The sequence below is a fragment of the Podarcis melisellensis genome (genome assembly GCF_964234715.1).
Source record: "Podarcis melisellensis genome assembly, chromosome: 11".
NCBI lineage: Eukaryota > Metazoa > Chordata > Lepidosauria > Squamata > Lacertidae > Podarcis > Podarcis melisellensis.
In genome coordinates this window covers 32,106,099-32,128,376 of record NC_138543.1, presented here as the reverse complement: position 1 = coordinate 32,128,376, position 22,278 = coordinate 32,106,099, and the positions used below count along the sequence as shown (strand labels likewise).

The following is a 22,278-nucleotide window of genomic DNA, read 5'->3' as shown; positions in this document are numbered from 1 at the left end:
TAGGCGCAGGCGAAGACGGGGCCGCCGTTCCCATTGGAGGAAGTGTGTGGGACGGGCAGCGCTCGAGGGGAGTGGAGGGGCCGAAACTGGGGAAAGGCGCTAGCTTCCCGTTGGCTAAAGGGAAAGGAGGAGGCGGGGCACTTTCAACCGACACACAGAAAAAAGGGGGGCGGTATTATTGGTTATAGAAGCCGGAAGTGGCAGTTTTCAATGCGGTGTGAGGTAGGCAAAGTGACGGGCAAGGAGCAGAGCCGGGTGGGGGGGGGGGGCGAATGTGTGGGGTTGGAAGCGAGGAAGTTCCTTCCAAGGGGCGCGTTGAAGGAGCGGGCGGGAGAGAAGAAACACGTCTTTTGCCAGCAGTGCCATTCTGTGCCCGCTTACACAGGAGTAAACCCCGCTCTCCCTATAGAACTCACTTCTTGGGCGGCATAGTGGTCAGGACTGAACCCTAAAGAGCCCTATCCGCCCCGCGCCTCTTCCTTGCTCTCTTTCTGCATCAGGGAGGAGATACAGTATAAGTGCCCAGAATGGAGTATTTCCTATACGAGAATTAGGCGTTTTGTTTTGGGCGCTCCTCACACGTTGCTTACAGGGGCTGATGGGAGTTGTAGTCCAAAAGCATCTGGAGGGTGCCCAAGAGTCTTGAACTGACAAGCCACACTCCGCTTAGATGATCTTTGTGAAAAGTAGTTCGTCGAAATCGGAAATAAGTCATCCTATATGCTTTGGTGTTTTTTTTTTTTTTTACGAGAAGCCCCCAGACCTAGTAGGTGCTGCAAAGTTGCTCCGAACACAGTTTGAGTCTTAAGAATTGGCGTTGGGTACCAGGACTGAAGCGGGTTCACGGGCCTTTCACGCAAAAAAAATGTCTGCTGTTTGCTTACTTTCTTCATTTCAGCAGCCTAACATTACAACGTTGTTTTTGCAATTGGGAACCAGAAAGCCACCCAGTGACCTGTCAGTACATCCTGACCTGACTTTTGCCTGCCCTAATGTAGTTCAAGACAACTTAGTTGGTCCATGGTCTAAATGATAATAAAAAGCTGAAAACTATTTATTTAAAAAGAAGATGGGTTTTTGTTTTTGTTTTTAAAAACACCTTTGGCTGTACTAAATCCAGACACTTGCATAGATCTGTGCTATCTGATGCTTCTGAGCTGCGGTATTTGTATATGAAATGAAATTGGACCAAATGGCAACTCCCCTTGTATGCCAGCAGAACACACACAAGCCTGCCCAGCCCCCTTCCACCCCAACCCCCCTGCAGTGCTGAAAACGTGGGTGTGGGTGTTATCACGTGTTACTTTAATGCTTGCAAATGGAAAGTTGCTGTATTTTCAGGGAGAGTTCCCTAGTTTGAGCCAAAAGAGATCTGTATGGAACCTTGGACTAGAGCTTTTTCCAATCATCTTTCTGAACACCCCAGTTTTGTTCCTACTAGGACCTAGGGTTTTGACCTGAAGTAAAAATTATGTTTATTTTTTTTTATATACTACAGTGAAACTAACCATTTAATGGGACCCAAGGAATCCATAATAATCACTTCCCTGGCTTTTATGTTGCCAATTGCATTCATTGCTTCTCTGCCCAGCTATGAAAAAAAGAGAAGCTATTAAATAACTATTTTCAGAGAGAGTGCCCTTGTATGACTTCTATTTTTGTTAAGAGTGCTGGTAATTGTAGCTCTGTGAGGGGGCTCTCCTAACAACTCTTGGCAACCTTAACAAGCTACATATCCCAGGATCCTTTGTGGAGTGTGGTGACTGTTAAAGTGGTATAAGAGTACTTTAGTTGTATGGTGTGGATGTGACCATTGTTGGACTTCAACTCCTATCTGACCATTGGCCATGCTGACAGGGGCTGATAGCAGTAGTAACCCAGCAGCAACTAGAGCACCATCTTGGCTATTCTGACTTGGTCTAGAATAGCTTATCACCCAGGAATGCCTGGAGTTGATCAAACACAATGTGCTTAACTATCTTTTTTAAAAAATGTATTTTGAGGGGTTCCAGGTAGTAGTTCCCCAAATCTGCTGGCTTGGAGGACACCCTTTTCAGCAAGGAAGGCTTGCCATAACACTCTTTTGTGTCTCTCTTGCTCAAGGTATTCTTAGCATTATTGAAAGATGGGATAAAATGTTAAAATGTTTTAATAAATACTATTAATTAACTACCTTGTTCACAATAGGGGCCTGTGTTTTCTAGGTAGCTTTAATAAGCCATAAAAAGCAAGGATCAATTGTGGTTGAATGGACTTTTCCAAGCACCCTGTCAACATCCTCAGTTAATTATAACTGGAACTGATCCAAGCAATTGAGATAAGTGGGTGACACGAACATCTCAGACATAACTCTTGACCCGACAATAACAAGTTTGACTGGATGTGAGCAACTTTATCTGCAAACATACAACAATTATGTTACAGCAGGATGTCAGGTATGAGGAGAAATGACTGTGATAGCCATTTCCAGACTGAACAATAGCTCTACTGCACAACATTCCATAGTTGCAGTGATGGCAGAGAAGGAGGATCTCTTTATCATTACACCACAGTCTTTCAAATAAACTCTATATTATGTTTTTCCAGAGTTCTCCTATCAGAACTGGGTTGTTTGCTCAAGAGTGTCAGAACCTTGGAACTGAGAACTAGGATCTAAAGACAACAAGGAGGCAGCAAAAGATAACTAGCTAGAAGCATAGACAAATCGGGATCAGAGGACAAACCAGAGAGTAGGAATTAGGACCATGGAGGGAGCCCAGAAATGTAAGAGACACTGGAGCTTATGTAAACTTCATTACTTAACCAAGGATAGCTAGAAAAGCCCTTATATAACACCTTTCTGCCTAAAATCCAATGGCAAATCTGAGTGGGTGGAACCATGCAAGTTTGGAAGTGTCTTCCCTGAGAGGTTGCAGTTGTGTAGCTCACCACATGGGACATGGGCCAGCAGTTTCGGACACATCCAGACTGATTTGTTCCTGCAACTTGATTAACCTTAATTCCTCATAGTAATTGTGTCAGTAGCCTATGTCAGTTCCTTATTCTGAGCGTCAACAAGGCCAGAGCTAGAAGGTTTGGTAGAACTGGTTGAAAAATATATAGAGTTCAGCAGTCTGGCAGCAGATTGTTCTACTCGTGTCTCCCAGCTCTGCAAATGAATTCATGACAAGAGGTGCAAGCCAGCTCCATGCTCTTCTGGAAACACATAGTTCACCCAAATCTGGGCCAGACCAGAACACAAGGTCTTGTGTGACTAGCTTAGTCTTATGATTGTTTTGGCTGTCCAAACTCCTAAACCAGGTTTGGTAAGGTGTTCTGAGCATGGAAGTTGTCTGCAACAATTTTATCTGTGTGATGACAACATGGGCGTAGCCAGGATTTTTGTTGGGGGAGGGCAAGACTTTTGTTAGGGGTGCAGAACTGATGTGATTGATCCATTAGTTAAGTATTTCTATTGTTTTACTTGATCAGGGTGGGGCCAGCTGCCCCCTTGCCCATCCCCGCCCGCTTCACTCATGAAGGACACCAGTACTTTAAATAGTTTCTGTCATCTCAGCTGTTTTCCTTTATGGATACAAAGTGGAATTATGTAAATTGAAGATTTGATATGTACTTGCAGCGATCCAGGTTGGTAGTATGAAGCAAGGGATTGGATCGCCCAGTTCCCTAAACTTCCCCTCTGCCTGCTGTACACTTTGATTTAGTTCAGATACTCCTTTAATATGAGATATAATTGATTTGGGACCTTCAGGAACAGTGTTTATATATTAAGTTGGTAGTGGTCATTTCTCTGGTGAGAGGAATACGTGAACATCCAAAATAGCAGGGTAATCTTGACTATTTGAAATGCTTTTATTCCTCTCCCAGCACCAGCAGACTATGCCCCTGATGTGATGGAGAGCAGAGGCACAATGGCAAGTCCTGGCCCCTAACTTGCTCTCACTAAATTATTTATTCTCCTTTTTTGGTAACATTAATGCTCAAGGTATGTAGTGATTTAGACTATACTTGAAATTTGTTCATTACATTTTATTTTGTTTTTAATGTTAATTATGCTTCCTTTATATGGCAAGTTGAGTTGTCAGTAGAAGCTCCATGTTGAGTGTTTAGCTGAATATTATTTGAAATGATCCAGAAGCCTCATGTGGTTATGAGGACGAAGGCCAAATTCAGTCCCATCCACAGGTGGCAGGAAACTGATTATGCCTGCATTTGAGTCTTCGATAATGTTGGCTTTGGTTGCTGTCAGTAGATCCAAAATGAAATGCACTGGAGGACTGACGTTCACTGTGTCCATGTTTGGGGGAAATGATATACAATAATAATGTTTACAAAAAATATTACTTTAGGTCCACCATCCACTCTCAGAAATGAAGAATGTGTTTCCTTTATTGGAGAATAAAATAAATGACCTGAGAATGTGAAATGTAGACTTCCTCTGAGACATTTTGGCAAAAGAAAGCAGAAAACATAGGAAATACATCACTACATAGAGTTGTCTATGTTTCTTTACTGTTTTGTTGTAATATACAGGCTTAGTTAATATGTTCCCATTTGAAAACAATGGGGCAAACTAGTCCCGTTTTCAGTGGTAACTAAATGCAGCAAACTTAATCAGTCCATTGTGTGCAAACTTCAGTAAAATATTTAAATGTTGTAATACCATTTTGATAAGTCTACTACTGATGTTGAGTTGAGTAATATTCTAATGGGCTCATTGCACTCCCCCCCCCCCAAGTTCATTTCATTTGTTTGCTTTGTGGATCAAGCTACACGTGTGTCTGATGCAGCTCACATTAGAACATGGTTTTAAAAATCATGGCACGATCCAGCCAGAGTTAGTGAAATTCCAGTTCCATTGATTTCAGCTTGAAAAATGTAATCATCTTATGAAAACTTATTTTGAAGTCAACAGAACTATAAAGTGCTTATGGTTTTTTAAAAAATACAGTAGCAACCCATAATAGGTTATGTGTAATTAAGGTTTGCTCAGAGTTGGTTGTGCCTATTAATTGTGCCAAAGTTAGTCATGCCTATTAATTTCAATAGGGTTACTCTAAGTAGAACTAACGCTGGATGCAATCCAATGTTATATTGTTCTAACAAGAAGAAATCATAGCTGATTAGTTATGCGATAAACAAGTTGCTGCTTAATTATATATTTTCTGATGTGAGGAACATAGCAATGGCTATTCTTCCATAAAGTCAAGAGTACTATGACTTGTTCTGGTTTACATTAGCTAAGTTCCAGAAAGCTAGCTTAAGCATTGCTTTGTTTTGTTGCAGCCATCAGTGACCATTTCTGTTCATATAAATTTAACCTGTAAAAGCAAGTTAAAACTTTAAAGACTTGACTTGCAAGTTTGAGATGCTCATGTTTCCTTGCCACCTAGGACATACACAAATCTTCTGCCTGGCTTCTCTTCTACTGAGCATGTTTAGTTCTGGCCCATAACTCAGCAACAGCATGTCGTTCAGCTGAATCTCCTGCCTTTTAGAAAGGAGATGCAGTCAGCACTGGGATCAAAGAACTAATGATTCCCTAGGTTTGCTAGTACTTCCTCCAGTCCCAGCTAGCATTAGTCCCAGTGGGACATTGCTTTCCTTGCTCTTCATTGCTGTGTGGAGGTAGGACTGTGAACATCCTATTGGGTAGAGTTCTGCTCTTCTAAGATGGAAGGAGGCACACTGGTTGACTAATGGTGGTCAGGGAGTACCTGTAGAGAATAGTTTTTGGGGTAGATGGTGTGTGTGTGCATGTGCGCACGCCACAATAGCAACTGTAACAGAGATTCTTGCTATGAATTCCCTCAGGAGTGATGGGAAAACAGTCTTTTTTCAAACATCCTGACTGCAGGAATGAGTAAATGGTTGTGGGGCTCCTGTGTGATAGAAGGTTTGCAAGAACTTTGCCTGCTGCTTCAAAAATAATTACAGTGGTACCTCGGGTTACAAACACCTCAGGTTACAGACATTTCAGGTTACAGACTCTGCTAACCTCGGGTTAAGAACTTTACCTCAGGATGAGAACAGAAATCATGCGCTGGCAGTGTGGTGGCAGCGGGAGGCCCCATTAGCTAAAGTGGTACCTCAGGTTAAGAATGGTTTCAGGTTAAGAACAGACCTCTGGAATGAATTAAGTTCTTGACCAGAGGTACCACGCAGAATAATGATGACACAGCCCATTTTGGCATGGAAACGCTCTGCTGTCATACAGAATAGACCAGAAAAGTTGACAGATTTTTTTTTTGGCATTGGGTTGAAATATTGGTTTACAAGGAGGGACCAAACTGTAGAGGGGAGTCAAGATGTGTTTCTTTGCCCTGATCCACAAGAGGTCCCAGCCAGGCCCAAGCTCTAAGGCTAGCAGAAGGAAGCCTTGTTTGATAAGCCAATGAGAGGGGCACAGCTTTGCTCCTTTTCCTCCCAGGGCAAAATGAGCTGTGGAGAAAGTAGTTAGAAGTGCACTGTACATTGGTTGCAAGTAAGTGGACAAGCAGATGGGGGTTGGTTGAGGCAGACTGGGGCTAACGGGCAGCCCTTACGGACAAGCCTCCACCACTGCTCATGTGTTTCTTGAAACAAGATCAGCTAAGGCTATGTGCCATGTGGACAGGATCAAGCTGTAAATGTAATTGTTCAAGAATTGTAATACAGTATTTTTTCTTTTAGATCTGCATGTTCCCAAAGTATAATAGCGGAGGTTTGAGACACCTGCTGCTGCAACCTTTCTCCCTCAGTCACTCTCTCAAAAGACAGTTGTGTAAGCCAGAAAGAAAAAGCTGGAGTCGAAGTATAAATGACACTCTGTGGAACAGTGAAGGAAACCTAAAAATTGGCTTCTGTATTGTGCCTGAGTGCTGTCCAAAGCAGTGTACAAAATCATTTGTCTACTAATTTTTTTAAAAGTGTCTTGTTTATTCATCAGGAATGTGGACTGTCATTGTTTGTGGAGTAGACTCCAACTAATTACATGTCAGCCAACAGCTGATTCTTACCCAGAAGGAAGCATTGCCTAATAAATATCATAGATGCCAACACTAAAAGACACAAAGTACTAAAGAGGAGCAGCTCAATCGTCAACTGTCTGATGCTTTCAATACAGCCAGTGATGTACAAATTGGGGTGGAACTCTGTGCTTCCCACCTGCAAGCCAATCTTTCTTCCTTAGCAGTTATATGGTGAGGTGTTGATATGTAATATGATTCTTCAAACCCTTAGGAAAAAAATGCTGGCTTTCCTGTTGCTATAATCAATCAGTTTCCCTAAAGCGTTTCTTTGTATTAATGAAGGGACATAGAGACTGAGTGCTTTAATTTTCCAGAGATGGCAAGTATCTTCAGACTACAGAAGCAGCTTTATTGAATCTTTAAAGGCATTCCAGGATACTTCTCCCGATCTGGCTATTACTGGCTGAGAGATGCTTATCATAGGATTAAAAATGGGTCTTATTTACAATAGCATCTAAATGAGGTAGTGCTAGAAAATATTTGGGTTTTAACAGTCTGCTTTAATTAAACAGTGATATTGTTGTAAAAGTAAAATCCCAACAGTTATTATTCAGCTGGCTGTCATATCAGAAATTTGCAAAAGCTGCTTTTAAGAACTTGTGAAGTTTTTAATGTGTGTTTTTCTTTCAGTAACAAATAGAAGCAAACTGTTTTTAATTGTTTATTTAAACATTTTCAGAAGAATTCACAAGCATTACAATAGGCTACTGGGTGTTTTAGGAACAAATGCTGAAATATGGTTGTAATGTGGATGATGGGCACTGAAGGGGACCTGTGTTATAAGTTTTTATTCCCCCTCCATCCTGCCCCCATACTGTCTGGGCCCTGCAGGCTCTAAGGCCATCTGCATCATCGGCATCCCAGTGCAAACTGTGACTTCCACAGTGAATCAGATTTTTGATGTCTCTGTGGAATGAGAGAGGGGACCTGATCTACAGATGCCTCTAGGTTTGGCATGCACTGAAGATGATATCATTGCATTCTGTAGCCTAGATTAGTTTCTGACAGGCCTGAAATGAGCTGGTGTGGTGAATTCTTACAGGGTGGGTTGTGTCAAATTATCTTGGGTGTTTCCTTGCTTAACCATAATCTTCTATCAAAAGCTCCCCCCCCCCATTTGCCCCTTTATCTACACTGCTTCTTTAGTTGATAAAAAACTTTTAAATAAATGAAATAAACAAGGAACTTATGTGTAATTACTAGAAGCCTTTTAAGCTTTGCATTGGTTACTCTGGGTATTCATGCTCAATCAAGAGTAGAAGACTGATTTTTCACTTAGAATTCAAACATGCTTTTCCAATTGATGAGTTCCAGTTGTGATTTTTGTTATGGTTATAGTCTTTAGGTCCCCTCAGCATTATTTTAAGTGAATTGCTCCTCACTTTTTTCTTTTTCTTTTTTATTACAATGCAGCTGTTTTCTAAGTTAACATTTGGAGCTGAACTTCTCCATTGCTCAAGAGCAGAAGGCTTTGTTGACTTAGATCCAGGGATGCATGTGAGCAGCAGTGACCACTGCCTATGGGTTTGCACACATGTGTATAGTTGTGCTTAGCTTTGGGAGAGGTAAGAATCCTGACACAAAGGTCCCTCTTCCTCCACTTGTTGGCTCAAGTGAACTATATTTAGTACTCCCACCCCTCTTGAATATTTATTCTATAGTACAGTCTCTTTCAGGTTATGGAGGCCATGCAGGTTTTGTGTATTAGATTTTAAATTCCTACAGGACAAATAAAGGAAGCTTAAATTATTTGGTCCCATAGAGAAATTGAAACATTATCTGTATTAATTCACAGGGCTGTGGTTAGCATAGCTTGCCAATTTCATATTTTGTTCCTCTTCATTGAACTGGGAATAGATTTAAGTTATATATTGTTTCTCCCCGCCCCCCTCCATCTCTCAATTTTCCTAAACAGCCTTTTGGAGAACAATGGAGAAGAAAGTTGTTCGCATCTGCCCTGTTTCTGATCCAGGCACAACTTATTTTCTTCAGATAGCGTGGCAAAAAGATTTGGGCGCCGGTTTTGATGTAGTACTCAGTGACGGCCTATCAGCTTGGACTGGGAAAGGTGATGTATGATCAGATGCTATTTATTTATGTAATTATTTATTTCAAGGATTTCTGTCTCACTTTTCTGCAACAAGTGCACAGAATGGTACATGTGAAATGAGACTTTCCCCAGATTCTTCATAGTCAGGCCTCAAATGCATAAGCAAAACTTCAAAACTTATAGTGTTGAACTATAAGGCTAAGCCACAAACAGTGACTTTCCTGAAAACCTCAGCAGCCAGCCAGGGATATAAGGTATCAAGTGGGCCTTAAGTTATCCTGAACCAAAGTTGTTAAGGGCCTTGTAAATTAATGCCAGAATCTTGAACTTGACCTGGTGCCATATAGATGGTCAATGCAAGAGTTTAAGTACTACAGTTTTGTGCTGATGGTAGTCTGACCACAGTGCTGATGGTACAGTCTGGCCACAGCATTTTGCTGTTGAGACAAGTTCAAGGGTAGCCCTACATAGAGTGCATTGCTTGCCAATCCATGATACACTACAGTCACGCTACCCCTGTTGAAGAACACCCATGGTTGGTGTACCAGCAGTAGGTGTCATGAACTGGTGAGATGACGGGGAGGAGGAAGTGGATCCCAGTGAGGGGCGTAGCCAAGATTGGGACACATCAGGGCAAGCAAGGAATAGGGAAGGAAATACAGGATAGTGGAGGATGGCGAGGGGGATGGGAGTCAGTGCACCAGAACCAGAGCAGCAGGACCCATCACCAGAGGCTGAGAAGCCACTGTCTCCATGAACATGGCAGGCTCTGAGGCATAACGAGCAGCGGAAGTGCCACTCTAGGAAGCTAAGGCAGGCAAGAGCCCCTGACCCATCTTCCTAGCTCGCTAGGTGAGGCTCAGTAGTTCTGGGAGGAGGTGTGTGATTTCGCAGCTGGAGGAGGCTTGGAACAGGTGAGGATCACATGCCTCATTGTCCAGATACTGCAATCAACATGCGAAGTACAAAAGGGAAGCAGAGCTGAGAGGCAGCGTCTATTCAGCTGCCCATGTTGGTAGACCTTGACTTGGATGCTGTTGGACTGCACCTTGGGTTTGACTCTGGACTGTATCCTGACCGTTGGACTTCAGATTTGGTTACTTGATTGACCCTGGAATGCATTTCTGGACCTTGGACCTTGCTTGTGTGGCTTGACCCCTGGTCTTTGAGCTTTGGATTTTATATACTGACTTGCCACTAGGTAGGCCAGGGGATCAGGACAGTAGGTGGTTGGAGGCACTTCTAGCCACTGCAGCTACCCGAGCCTCCCACAACACAGATGGATCCATGAGCAGCCACAAACTGCAAACCTTTCAGAAAGCATGCAACCCTGTCCAGAACAGGCAACCAACCAATTTCCTGGACATGGGAACCACCCACCCGCAGTGCCTGCATCTGCCAAGGATTCAAACTTAGTTTATTGGCCCTCATTTAGTCTACTGTTATATCCAGGAAGTGGACTAGATATTGCATAGCCTTTCCTGACTCAGGTGCTATGAAGATGTGGAGCTGTGTGTCATCAGCATACTGCTGAACCTTTGCAGCCCCCACAGCTCCTAATGATCACTTCTGCCATTGTTCCATTCAGGTTGCAGTCCAATGGAACTAGTGTGTGTAGGGAAACTGAGGAAGAGCCATGGTGTTCTTTTTAGGTTTTCATCACTGAATTACCCAGAGTTGGCAGGGCAATCTCCTTTTAAACTGAGCAGTGGCTTGACTCATGGGGTGACACAGAAGAGAAATCTCAAATGTCTTATTGGTTCATGCCTGGATATAAATGACTGTTCTGCATATATAGCTTTAGAGATTAAGTGGTTTACGAAATGTCAAGTATTTGAAGTGACCTCCTAGAGCTTGTTGGCAGGAAGAGTATTACACATATGTGTATGTAAAGTAAGTCTGTTTGCGGGTCCTTTCTTTATGCCTGTTTTGTGCTCCCAAGTGTGGGAAGCAATTGTTCTGGTGATCATCATATGTGGGTGGGTGCAAGTTGCTAAATCCTAATGCTTGTCACCCTCCCAATGATTAATGGGCATCAATAATCTACACATCTGATTTTCATTGTGAGCCATTTTCCCATGGTTCCTTTTCATGCTTGATTGTATTCTATAGTATTACTCTGCAAAACTGTTGTGGGAATTACAGATGCCATTGAAAATTTCCTTTAAAAAAATAATCTTTATTAATTTAAATTACACACTTTTACATTGAATTTACAAAGAATTTACAATCTCATACTACAAAAAGAAAATTAAACAAAAAAACAATTAAGAAAGAAGAAAATACAGAAAAAAAGAAAGAAAAAAGCAAATTTACATACATAAAACAAACGAATTTAATCTTCCTAATTAATACTTAGCCATTGAAAAATTCCATAACAACTATGGATGCTTATTAAAACAGAAATTTTTACCAGGTGTCAGATGGCCCTGGTCAAACAGTGTTCAAAACTCCCATTGTTCTAGGCGCATTTTGTGACAGGGAATTTCATTAACATGAGCAATTTTTGAGCTCTGGGCATAGTACTGCGCCTAAGATTTCAGATTAAAACTGCAGAGTGGAAGGAGGAATTTTTTCTGCCTCCCCACTTCCAGTTATTCCCTGAAGACTGGAGAAGAGACACTCTTAAGAATATTAGGGGGTGGGCATGGGAAGAACTAGACCATATGAAAAATGAACATAATATTTTAGCTGCAGTTCGTTCATTTTCAGTTTTGTATTCTTGTTATTTAAAAGCACTTCTAGACATTCTGTTGCTGTACCCATAGCCTAGGTTTAAGGTGCCATTTAGCTCCTTGCTTTCGTATCTCAGTTTCTAACACTGGGGAAAATGCATCCTTTGAGGAGCCTCTTCATTTGTCAATTGGCCCTATTGGGTTTACCTGGCTGCTGTATTACAAACAGCACTTGGCAGCTCAGTCTAACCACCATTAGAATTTCCCACAATGCCCCAGAGTGATGCTATATAGCAGGGATGTCCAACAGGTCGATCGCGATCTACTGGTAGACCCCCGGGAGGTTCGTTAGGTCCCTTTCCTTAGCGCTGGTAAAGCTCCATCCTCCATTGTTGCACAATCTGTAGAACGGAATATGGCATACAGTGGTACCTCGGGTTACATACGTTTCAGGTTACATACACTTCAGGTTACAGACTCCGCTAACCCAGAAATAATACCTCAGGTTAAGAACTTTGCTTCAGGATGAGAACAGAAATCGTGCTCCGGCGTTGCGGCAGCAGCAGGAGGCCACATTTACTAAAGTGGTGCTTCAGGTTAAGAACAGTTTCAGGTTAAGAACGGACCTCTGGAACGAATTAAGTTCTTAACCCTTGGTACCACTGTACAGAGTTTAGTGAGGCTGTTTGTTTCCCCAGCGATCTGTTGGTGAGTGGCTGTCACCCTTTCTCCCTAAAAATGGCCAACAGCTAAACTTTGAACTCCCCCAAAATGTGGCTCTCCTCCATTAAAAAAGCTCAACAACTTTGACCTGAACCCCCCAAAACCCGGGGGTAGATCACTGCCAGTTTTTAATTCTGTGAGTAGATTGCAGTCTCTTGGGAGTTGGCCACCCCTGCTATATAGGAGCATTATATGAAATGAATTTGACAGCTAGATGGGGCTGGGGAATTAATACGGCAGTTGATCCGACTGTCAGGTCAGATGTTTTAAAGGGGAGCTTGGACCAGATACTGGCACTCAACTCTGCTGTGGGGCTGAGGCCTCAGCAGTTGCCCAAGGGTGTCAGGTGCTGGTACTGGCCCTGACTCCTAGTCATTAAGAAGAGGGGTGATACATATTAATGGAATGTGCAGGGTGTCACCATGGAGAAATGGCTCACCACAAGGATCAATAAATGTGCAGGATGGCCCTTAAATGGATCAGTGTTGAAATCTGGGTGGCGGTACATGCTGGTGTTGGAAGACCTGTTGAACTAAACCTAACTTTATTTGTGAATTGGGTTGAGTGTAAGAGTTAAGAAAGAAAAGGAGCACAAAAAATAATTGAATAATAACATTAAAATACATTGCAGTGGAATATAAAAGGGAGATATCAAATTATCTGATCCCAGGCATATGTTTACTAAGCCCATAGTGTTTACTTCTAAGTAGAAATGTTGAGCTTACGCTATCAAGACCAGTGCCAAAGTGCGTACTTGTTTACTCTTCAAATCATCCACATGTTTTGGTTTGATGCTTTCCTTAACATAGGATTGTGAAATGGGCTTTGAAATCATAGCGTAACTTCAGATGGGGCGAGCAAAAACTAAATTGAGTTGTAATGGTTAAAAAAAAGAAGATAAGGAGCATTAAAGAGGAGAGCTGATTCAAATACTACTGAGCTCTCTAGAAAGGTCCTCTAATCCTGTGAGGTTTGGTTCGAATCCTGGATTTCAGGCTATAATCCTTGCAGAGTTATGTGCACCTAAACCATTTTATTTTAGTGGGTTTATGTGTGCCTTACCTGGATATCATCAGGCAGTTCATATTTCTTTAGCTTTAGAAACTTTTGAATCATTGTGGTGATTTTTAATTACTTGCTTCAGCAGTCAGCAGCAATAAATTGACCTATAAAGTGTTTGGTAAATTACAAAATGTGATAGGGGATGGAATATAAAACCAACCATGTCTTGCCTTATTCTGTACTTTGAAGAAACTGCATTGTGACAAAAATGTGTGTGGAATCTTCTAACAGTGCCTGAGGAAGATATTTCCAAGGAAGCTGCTGATATGGAAATGGAGCGAGAGAAATACATTGGAGAGCTTAAAAAAGTGTTGTTATTTGAAGGAGGACTGGCAGACAAATACAATTTTGATATTTCTAAAGGAGGAGTGGATGGAGAGTGCCTCAATTTTTCTTATGAAAAGAATCTGAAAGATGTTTCTGTAAGTATTGCTTTATTAAGAATTGTTACATTATGGTTTTCCCAAGAGAGTTTCAGTATAGTAGACCATTAATCTTCAGTAATATGGTGGACACTGCACAGCAATTCCTTAAACTTTATTTTTCAATAATTCTGAAAGGGGTAAGATCTGTGAGGTTATTTTTAATCAGTATAAGGATTTCTTTGACTTCTTGATTCCAAAATTTAAGTAAAGCAAGAAATCATTTTGTTAAACATACATTAAGTTTGAGTTGTTGTCTGAATCCCAAGGAGTAAAAGGCTATATAGTTACTCTGATGAAGGCAATAACAATGAAAGCTATGGGAACGGCTTAAATTATAATGTAGCTTTGTATTTACCCTCCTCTTGGGAACATAATTTGAATGAATTTAAATTAATTTATTGCTTTACCACTATAGACTATCTGGCGTGATTTGAAAAATGACAGAAGTTTCTTGTAAGTTACTAGCATTGATAAATAAAAATATTTATCACATGAGGTAAACAGAGGCTTGCCAGATCTCTAACTTTTTTCAGACCTGGTGGTAAACCTTTTATATGGATTTTAGTCACTAACATTTCTTCAATAACTCACACTCAAAGCTACACATGATGTTAATTTTATGTAGTTTTGTCCTTTAATGCTTCATCTATTTATTTTACTTAAAAACAACTTCTCAGGCCATAGACACTAATGTGATACCTGTGGATATGTATGAGAGAGAGAAAGATCAGAAATCTTTCCTCTGCCGTTTTACCATCTTCTATTTCTCCTGCCCAGCAGTGCCCTATGCTTTCCACTTTTATGTTCGAAAACTTATACGTGTTTGTTTCAGGGGAAATAGGCACTTTTTTGAGGAAATAACTACCTATCTGCACCATAGAATTGTAGAGTTTGAAGGGACCTTGAGGGCCATCTAGTCTAATCCCCTGCAATACAGAAATTTTAACTAAAGCATCCATGATAGATGGCCTCAGTCCACCACCTCTCATGGGAGTCTGTTCCACTGTTAAACAGCTCTTACTGTCAGAAAGTTATTTCTGATGTTTAGTCAGAATTTTCCTTTTGTGTAACTTGAGGTCACGTCCTTTGGAGCAGGAGAAAACAAGCTTGCTCCATTCTTCTTGTAACAGCCCTTTCAATATTTGAAGATAGCTATCCTTTCTCCTCTGTCTCTTTACCAGGAAAAACTTATCAAATTCCCTTCACTGTTCCTCATAAAGCTTGGTTTCCAGACCTATGATCATCTTGGTCGCCCTCTTCTGCACACATTCCAGTTTGTCCATATCCTTCCTCAAGTGTGATGCCCAGAACTGGACACAGTACTCCAGGTGTGGTCTGACCAAGGAAGAATAAAGTATACTGTCCCCTTAATCAGGACAATTTACTTCTGTTGATGCAGCCTGGAATAGCATTAGCTTTTTTTCTGCTGCATCACGCTCTGGACTCATGTTAAGCTTGGGGTCTTCTAAGACTCCCTAGATCCTTTCCACATGTAGTACTGGCAATCCAGGTGTCTCCTATCTTGTATTTGTGCAGCTGGTTCTTCAAACCTAAGTGTAGAATCTGATATTTGTCCCTACTGAGATTCCTTTCTGTAGTTCTATTTCCATAGTTCTAGTCTCACTGAACCACGTAGGTTCCAAAAGGTGGCTTACCAGGCAAGCAGACTAGACCTGGGAAGCTGTGCTCATCAAGGCTATGCATGAAAACTGCAATAAGATCTGGCTGCACTCTTTAGTGTACATCATTGGAAATAAGTCCTTTGACTTTATTTATTTCAACAAAATTTATCTATCACTTGATTGTAATAAAGCCTCAAACCCATGTACAATAACATATGACGTTTTCAGTAAAGGACAGTCACAGAGGTATTTTTTTAAACGTTCACAAATAATTGGAAACAACAATAAGCTGAAAGCAAGATTAAAACACATGTAACTAAACTAAGGCCTTCGCTGATGACCTTAGTTGCAAAATGCAAAATGTAGATTTAAGGACAATAGAATCAATCCAACAGCAATCGCAGATAGAGATGGTCAAAAAAGTCAAATACCTCGGCATCTGGTTAACACCCAAAAACATAGACCTATTTAAAAATAATTATGAGCCGATGTGGAGGGAAATAAAGAGAGATTTAGAGAAATGGGGACGGTTAAAACTGTCATTATGGGGAAGGATTAATATAATTAAGATGAATGTCCTATCAAGATTAATGTTCTTATTTCAGTCTATTCCTATAATAAAGGGGACTCGGATCTTTAAAGAATGGCAGAGGACAGTTTCAAGATTTATATGGCAGGGCAGAAGACCCAGGATTCAATTCAAACTACTAACAGACGTAAAGGAAAGGGGGGGCTTTGCCCTGCCAGATCTGAAATTGTACTACGAGGCATCATGCCTAAGTTGGTTAAAAGACTGGGTTAAACTGGTAAATACGGAGCTACTGGATCTGGAGGGCTTCGATAACTGCTTTGGCTGGCATGCCTATTTGTGGAAGAATAAAATGAAAGCGCATAAGGGGTTTGGAAACCATATCTTCAGAGGGCCGTTAATTGAAGTGTGGGAAAGATATAAAAACTTGTTAGAGCCGAAAACACCACACTGGCTATCACCTCTTGAAATAACAAGTATAAAAACCACTAATATGAGAAGCAACTGGGCAACATACAATCAGTTAGTAATTAAGGTAGATGGGAAATGGAGAACTAAACCTTACGAACAAATAAAAGAACATGTCTATGATTGGCTTCACCATCAACAGGTGAACCAGATGCTTAGCAAAGATATTAAAGAAAGAGGCTATGCAGACAACGATTCTAAATTCCAGACGGAGATAATAAACAACAAAGTGAAAATTATATCTAAGATGTACAGGATGTTGTTAGATTGGAACTTAGGTGATGAGGAAGTCAAATCAGTGATGATCCGCTGGGCAAAGGATATAGGTCATAGTATACAATTTGAGGACTGGGAGAAATTATGGAGGGATGGGTTGAACTTTACGGCGTGTACTGTGATAAAGGAAAATGTCATGAAGATGTTCTATAGGTGGCATTTGACACCCATGAAACTCTCAAAAATGTATAAGGTGGATAACAAGTGCTGGAGGTGTAAAGATGCAGAGGGCTCCTTCTACCATATGTGGTGGGAGTGTGGAAGGGTGAAACAGTTCTGGGAGAAAGTATATACGGAATTAAAAAAGATATTAAAGTACACGTTCATAAAGAAACCGGAATTTTTTCTATTAGGGATACTACGACAAGAGATAAAAAAGGAAGATTGTAGATTGGTATACTATGTGGTTACGGCTGCAAGGGTTGTAATAGCCCAGAGGTGGAAACAGCAGGAAACCCCAACAGTGGAGGAGTGGAGATCTAAATTATCGGAATACGCAGAGCTCGATAAATTAACGGGGAAAATTAGATATATAAAAGACCAAGTGTTCATCAAGGATTGGGGAAAGTACGTAGATTATCTGGAATGTATTAGTGAAGGACAAATAACGCTAAAGGGATTTAAAGATGTACTGTGAAAGACCATGGGTTATTGTGTAAAGCAAATAGAAAACAAAATTAGATACAATGACAATATAAACGATGAAACGTGTAACTTTATTTACTGCTTCGAATGATTTGCGGCCAAGCTGAAGGAAGTCCTGAAAGAAATGGCTATGTTACAGGAGTGTTATGAAAACAAAAATTTTGTGTACTTTTTACTTATTTTCTTTGTATGTTTTTTACCTTTTTCTTTTTTGTGTTTTTTTCTCTTTGCTTGTGCGTCAGTCTTTGTTTCTCTTCACGGAATAATTAATAAAAATTAATTAATAATAATAATAAAAAAAATAAAACACATGTAACTTCTATATGTCTGGAAAGGCTTTCCTAAACAAAAATGTTTTGAGCAACCACGAGAGAGTACAGTGATGGCGCTTGCCTGATGTCATTAGGCAAGGACTTCCAAAGTGTAGGTGCTGCTAGACTAAAATATTGATTTTTTTTACAAGAATGCATATTATGTGGCACCTGATACAATACCAGTTTCAAAAATTGAAGCAGTCAAGTGAGCATATATGGGATAAGACGATCCCACAAGTAAACTGGTCCCATACTGTTAAGGGCTTTATATATGAATAGCAACACCTTGAACCTGGCTTGGTTGAAAATTGTCAACCAGTTGCAGAGCAGAGATGTGATATACTAACAGAGTCTCCCTCCTGTCTTCAAATGTGCCAGAATTACTGTGGTTAAGCTCTCCTGGTCCAGGGACAGCACTGGTTACAGCTGAAATAAAAATAGACCGTGCTTCCACATAAATGTGTTCAAGAATGAGAAGCCAGGGTAACAATTTTTTTTGAAACCTAATTTTATTTTTTACTCATCACATTTGTATTCTGACATTTGTGTGTGTTATCTTCATGACAACCCAGTGGCTTGCCCAAGGCCACCCAGTCAGCTTCATGGTTCGATGGGGATTTAGATAAGGAAATCTAGGTATGATTGAGGCGGACAGTCTTGTATAGTGGTGATGACATTAACCAGTGGCATTATCTGCGCTTTTGAAGTGTTAACATTTTTCATAACGGGATGGATAATAGTGATGGGTTGTTAAAAGTTAACCCGCTAAGCATGTGGATAATTTGCATAACTATACTAATCAGGAAGGGGGTCTGGGGAGCATAACATAGTATGGGCCTCCTTTAGTTGAAAATTTCGGGGTAACCCAGTTAATTTTATCTGCTATATTAGATGTAATAAGTTAAAATAAAGGAAAGGAAAATAAGGGCTGTTGACTGGGGAACATGTACAGTTGGCAAAATCTGTATGTCTTTGGAAATACTTGCTGGAGGAAATAGTGGTAGTTTAGTTTGAGTCATTCTGCAATAAACTAGACAAAGCATTGGAAAATCTGCGCCTTGAAGCAGTCTTGCATTGGCATTGAAATGCATTTCATGACCTAATTAGGTGTTTTGCATCCTAGAAATTTATAATTCTGTAACAGCTAGCCCACACATGGGGCAGACCTGAAAAATCTTCCAAGCAATGATGTTTTAGTGAAGTACAATTCATTGGAGTCAATTCACAATTCAAGCTAGTCCTCATAAAATTTGATCTTCAATGCCTTGTGAGTGTTGATTTCAACACTGGGCCCGCTAAGATGTGCAATTGGAGTCACATTCAAATCTACATCTCCAACAGCTGCACCAATAGAACTTATTTCTTTTTTGGCAGTTTGATTTTTTGCTTTATGAGACTCAAATAGATTAGGAATTGGGGGTTCCTGTTTTGTGGTTTTATATTTTGATTTTGTTCTGTGAACCACCCTGAGACTACAGTGGTACCTCGGGTTAAGTATTTAATTCGTTCCAGATGTCCGTACTTAACCTGAAACTGTACTTAACCTGAAGCACCACTTTAGCTAATGGCGCCTCCTGCTGTCGCCGCGCCGCCGGAGCATGATTTCTGTTCTTAACCCGAGGTATTATTTCTGGGTTAGCGGAGTCTGTAACCTGAAGCATATGTAACCTGAAGTGTATGTAACCCGAGGTACCACTGTATTGGGTATAGGGCGGTATATAAATTCAATAAATAATAATAGTAATAATTTGACTTTAATGAATACAGCAAAAGAAAACTTCCTTTGCCTTTCTGATTATGATATCCTAGATCTATGCGGGATGCTGTGAAATTGTATTTGATGTGTGTCAGAAGATGATATTAATGTGCAATGTAGAGAATTGATAAAGAAAGGTTGCAGTTGCTACCAATAATTCTTCCCATGGAAGAAGAGGATTTTCTATACTGTAGACAGAATGTTACAACTTCATAATAGTTTGATAGCCAAAAGTAATGTTCAAATCAATTATTGTGTGGTTTAAACTATGTTATGAAGAAATAGAAGAAGTATATAACACTGCCTCTGTTTTTGTGAAATGCTTTGTTCTAAGTCCACTGAACTTTCAGCTAAAGGACACGAGGCTTTCGTATACCAGAAAATACTAGAGATCTGTATTAATTGCATCTGAAGCCACTAAATTATATAATACCAATTATTAATGAGTTTGCCTCTTAAGACAGCTGTCTTTTGTCTTAAGAGTTTTTAACATGCTGCTCTTTGGAAACGCTTTTAGACTGGTAAGGGCAAACTAGACTGTTGAGAATTGCATTAAAATAACAATAGGCTTGGTACACAGTAGGGCTTGTGTGTCAAAGCAGCTGCAGAGCAAAATGGGCCACACACACTGAGAACTCAGTAAGGGGCCATTGAGGCTCGGCCAGCTAAACTGCTGCCACCTAAACAAACACCATAACAAGAGTCAGTGATTTACTGTTTGATCTAAGTAGGTGACCACTTGGAAGTAAATCTTTCCAAGTACTTCAGCTAGGAACTCTCTGCACATAACAAATAAATGGGACTCCTGCAAGACTTTCTCATTGGAGGTGGCAATTAAATTGATTAAAGACCTCTTGATAAGCAGCATTTGAGGGCTAGCAAACCTTTCTGTATAATAAGGTGGCAAGTATTGTATTTTCTTTCTGCCTCCACCCCCGCCTAAGAACATTGCTAAAATTTTAGTCAATGAAGTTCTGTCAGCATGCGGAAAACGACATGATTTACTAGGCTGAAGAAAGAAACCCACATAATTTGTTTCAGCTTGTCCATCTTTTTTGTAGTGTGTTCTTAAAATACAGGTCACAGGACAGAAGGATAATTTTAATTTTCAAATGGATCAAAGCATCACCATATATGCATGCGTATATTTTCACATATCCCTCTGCACTACTACCAGCTAGAATCTGTGTGCATTTTGGAGTTTCCCATATGGTAATGTCAAGGACCCAAAGGCTCTGAGTTGTGCTTTCCTGTTTTGGGATACATGCTGGGCATTATAGCTCTTGATATTTCAAGTCAGTGTTTACATTTTCTTGTTCAGCTGCGTTAAAATAACTTCTTGTCATGAGGAAAATCTTTAAATCATGGGCTGGTGACAAGACTTGGTTTCCACAGAGGGAGGAAGAGAGAAAGAGAAGAAAGAGATGATTATGGAACATCAAGTGCATCGTGACTGCTCTGCCACATTCATATTGTTATTTTTTAAAAAAAATATAAACCTACAGGACGTAAAATGTTTTTTTGCCTACAATTTGCCTTTGCCAGTATTCTGCATCTTCAAAGAAGGAACTCATGCCCTATTAGATACTATGGAAACAGCTTCAGACTCAAACTGTGAATTTCTAGCGTTTCACATTCATAAAGGCAAATGTTTAAATTTATTGGTTGCACAAAAAAATTAAATCCTCATTGCTTCTATTTCTGATAGTCAGGCTTGAGTGCCAATGCATATGTAACAAAAATGGGACCACCCATGTGAAAGCTCTGGGGAACCCAGCATGTTTGGGGGAGCCCAGATGTGCATGTGTATGGGGAAGAGGAAGTCAATCTCTAAAGTGAATTCCCCCAAACAGCCCATTGTGCAGTGAGCATGCTCAGTGGCCACCAAATGCTGACTGTGGGGTTTAGGGGATCAGAAATCAGGTAGAAAGACGACTGGAATGGAGTACGCTTGGCAAGGGCATGGCTGGGTAACCGGAACAGTTAACGGAAGCAGGGAAACTGGAACAGTTAACAGGACATTTTGTCACATTTATGATATTTATGGCTGGATTCAAAAAGAACTTAATTTTTTTTCTTACAAACATGGGAGTCTAGGGAAGACATGTGAGAATGATAAAAAGGGTGATAAAAGGGTGGGGGCAGTTTTGAATCAGTGCCATGCTTGTTTATTCGCTCGCTGCTGCTGCTGCTGTTGTTTAAGAAGGCACCTACTAAAGAGAGAATAGTATGCAGGGTCTTTTTGTATCATAAAAGTCATTCCAGGACTATTTGGATTCTGGCCACACTATAGATGGTTTTGCTCTTTGCCCCTCTGCCAAATCTCTGATTTAAATTCACCACAGTTCTGGTTAGCAGTGTCAGTTCCTGAACCTTAGCATTTTTGTCTCTGCAGCTAACAGCAGCTTCTAAGGTGGAGGTGCAGGGTAAAATTATCCTCCTCACCATGTTGTAGCCAAATCCCTTCTCCAGTGGCTGCTTTTTGAAATACTTGTATACTGCAAGCTTCAAGTCCAAAAATTATGGCAGCACTTCAAGCCTTATGTTTACAGCCATTGACGGACCATCCTTTGTAAATTTGTATAGTTATTAGCTAGTACTGTATTGCAAAAACATCTAAACTAGTGGCCATCATAATATTTTGTAGTGAGATTTCATAAATGAAAGATCTGTCATGTGAAGAAGTAATTAACATTGTGGTTCATCTTGTTTACCTACCTAAA

General features: G+C 40.5%; 1 protein-coding gene across 7 annotated transcripts in view; it reads left to right on the top strand.

Annotated features, from left to right (window-relative positions):
- The first annotated feature begins 81 nt into the window (after positions 1–81).
- The window catches only part of XRCC4 (X-ray repair cross complementing 4), a 108,662-nt gene continuing 86,465 nt past the window's right edge, over positions 82–22,278 (top strand). For 4 of the 7 annotated variants that reach the window (XR_014172836.1, XM_081930225.1, XM_081930223.1 and 1 more), the window contains exons 1-4: positions 82–222; positions 8,424–8,575; positions 8,926–9,078; positions 13,752–13,942. Coding sequence is in view for 6 of the 7 variants with exons in the window: in XM_081930225.1 (XP_081786351.1) it covers positions 8,545–8,575; positions 8,926–9,078; positions 13,752–13,942 (375 nt within the window). In the remaining variant the exon portion in view is untranslated. Of the gene's footprint in view, positions 223–6,928; positions 7,182–8,423; positions 8,576–8,925; positions 9,079–13,751; positions 13,943–22,278 lie in introns of all 7 variants that reach the window. The other 3 variants (XM_081930224.1, XM_081930227.1, XM_081930226.1) reach the window with 3 other exon arrangements.